Raw genomic sequence first — 2,525 nt, 5'->3', positions numbered from 1 at the left:
CCTCTATGAGAGGATAACAAAGCTGGAGGAGACTCTTGCTCAATTCATGCAGGTTTCAATGTCAAATCACAAGAGTACTGAGTTGGCCATTAAAAATTTGGAGATCCAAGTGGGACAGTTAGCTAAACAAATAGCTGACAACTCTTCCTTAAAATTTGGAACCAACACAGAAACCAATCCAAAGGAAAAGTGTAAAGCTGTGATGACCCATGGAAAAATGGAAACCATGGCTGAAGAAGAGAAGGATGAGAAGATAGTGGATGGAGATAAACAACAGCTGGTAACTGAACCAACATCTGAACCGGAGGACAATTTTTGTGAACTTGAGGAGATAGAAGATGAAGAGGATGACCAAGAGAATGAGAATACAATAAGCAAGAATGAGAATGAAATAAATGATGAGAAAAAGAAAGAAAAAGAAAAAGAAAACAATGAAAAAACTGAAAAAAATGAAAAAAGAGATGAAAAGAAAAAAGAGTAAGAGTGAGCAATCCAGAGAAAAGAAGAAAGAGGTAGCTCCATCTGAGGGGAAAGAAGTTCCATATCCATTGGTACCTTCTAGGAAGGACAAAGAAAGACATCTTGCACGTTTTCTTGACATCTTCAAGAAGCTAAAGATCACCATGCCCTTCGGAAAAGCCTTACAGGAGATGCCACTTTACTTTAAATTTTTGAAGGATATGCTAACCCGAAAGAGCAAGTATATCCACTGTGACACAATCGTAGTGGAGGGAAACTGTAGTGCTGTGATTCAATGCATCCTTCCACCCAAGCACAAAGATCCAGGTAGTGTCACTATACCTTGCTCGATTGGTGCAGTCTCAGTTGGTAAGGCTCTTATTGATTTTGGAGCCAACATAAATTTGATGCCGCTCTCTATGTGTCGGAGGATGGGAGAGCTGGAGATAATGCCAACCAGAATGACTCTGCAGTTAGCTTATTGCTCCATCACCAAACTGTATGGAGTGATAGAAGACGTTTTGGTCTGAGTAAAGAACTTCACTTTCCCTGCCGACTTTGTGGTCATGGACATCGAAGAAGACGCTGATATCCCATTGATCTTGCGACGTCAATTCATGCTGACCGCAAGTTGTGTGGTGGATATGGGAAAAAGAAAGTTGGAAATGGGCATCGAAGATCAAAAGATCGGTTTCGATCTATTTGATGAAGAAAAACAACTTTTGGACCAAAATGTCTGCTTGCAGGTGAAGGAGTTTGAGGAAAAGGTTCTGAAGGTAGGAACCAAATTTGAGCCAGACCCTTGAGGTATCATGCATCAAGCTAATGACGTTAAAAGAGCGCTTCCTGGGAGGCAACCCAGTCCTTTTTAATTTTGTTTTCATTGCATCTTTTTTAGACTTGGTTTATTTGAGGTTGCATGAAATCATTTTAAGCATGTTTTGTATTGCATAAAAGGGGTTGAACAACTTCTTTGAAGCAGTGGATGAAGAAATTAACTTAGAAAAATTTTCAGCAGTCCACTCGCTAAGCGCACATCCTACGCTAAGTGGATTTTCCTTCCTATGCTGAGCGAGCTCTTGCTTGTGCTAAGTGCCTTGACCCCTGATCATTAGCTGTTGTGGTCTCGCTAAGCGCGACTCTTCACGCTAAGCCCAAAAACTTCTCTGGATTTTCATTCTTTTGAATTGGGCTAAGCGCACGGACTCGCTAAGCACAAAAACTTCTCTGGATTTTAATTCTTTCAAATTGCATTAAGCGCGCCACCCGCGCTAAGCGCAGCCCACTACTGCATTTAAGGAGCATGTTATTTGCTAAGTGCGACTCTTCGCACTAAGCGAGAGTTGCAGGCCAATCAGAGCTGTAGAACTCGCTAAGCGCGACTTTTTGCGCTAAGCCCAAAGTCTTCTCTAGAAAATTTGAATTTTTGCATTGGGCTAAGCGAGTTTGCCTGCTAAGCGCATGCGTTTGAAAACTTAAACGTCATGTATGCTTGCTTAGCGAGTTGACATGCTAAGGGAGGCATTCGAAACCGCCAAAAATAAGGCATAACTGTCTTTGGCAGTTACATTTTCATTTGTGCTTTTAAACTGCATTTTGGCATTTCGTTGGTGCTTTTTCTCTGCACTATGCTCTCACTCTTTGCTTGCTTTCCTTGCTTCCTTCTTTACATCCAATTTCAGCGATCCAAGTAAGCTTCCTTTAACCTTGTTTTTAATTTTTATTTTAAACCTTAGGTTAGTTAACTTAGTTTACTACTTTAAAGCTTTGATTTTCATTTTGACTACATGATGTTAGGTTAGTTGTTAGTTAGCATAGTGTTAGGGGTTTTGATTCGAATACAATGTATCTCATTTTGACATGTTTTGGTTAGGATTTGATGGCCTAATAGAGGCCTAAGTTGAAGGGGCTGAAAAAGCCCCATTTTTTTTGGAAATGGCGATGAACGCGCTAAGCGAGTTCATCACTTTTTGATGAATATCTGGATTTCCAAATGAACTCCCTAAGTCGGCCATGTCCTGCTAAGCGAGTTCATCTTTTCTGATGAATGATTGAATGTTTATGAA

The 2,525-nt window shown here is 40.5% G+C and overlaps 1 protein-coding gene across 1 annotated transcript; it reads left to right on the top strand.

The window, feature by feature from the left end:
• The first annotated feature begins 461 nt into the window (after positions 1-461).
• LOC114405066 lies at positions 462-989 on the top strand. The gene has a single exon (XM_028367749.1). The coding sequence runs from the start codon at positions 462-464 to the stop codon at positions 987-989; it is 528 nt and encodes a 175-aa protein (XP_028223550.1).
• Positions 990-2,525: the final 1,536 nt, after the last annotated feature.

The sequence above is a fragment of the Glycine soja genome, chromosome 3 (genome assembly GCF_004193775.1).
Source record: "Glycine soja cultivar W05 chromosome 3, ASM419377v2, whole genome shotgun sequence".
NCBI lineage: Eukaryota > Viridiplantae > Streptophyta > Magnoliopsida > Fabales > Fabaceae > Glycine > Glycine soja.
Note: the sequence above shows the minus strand (reverse complement) of the source record. Positions and strands in the feature narration are given on the sequence as shown.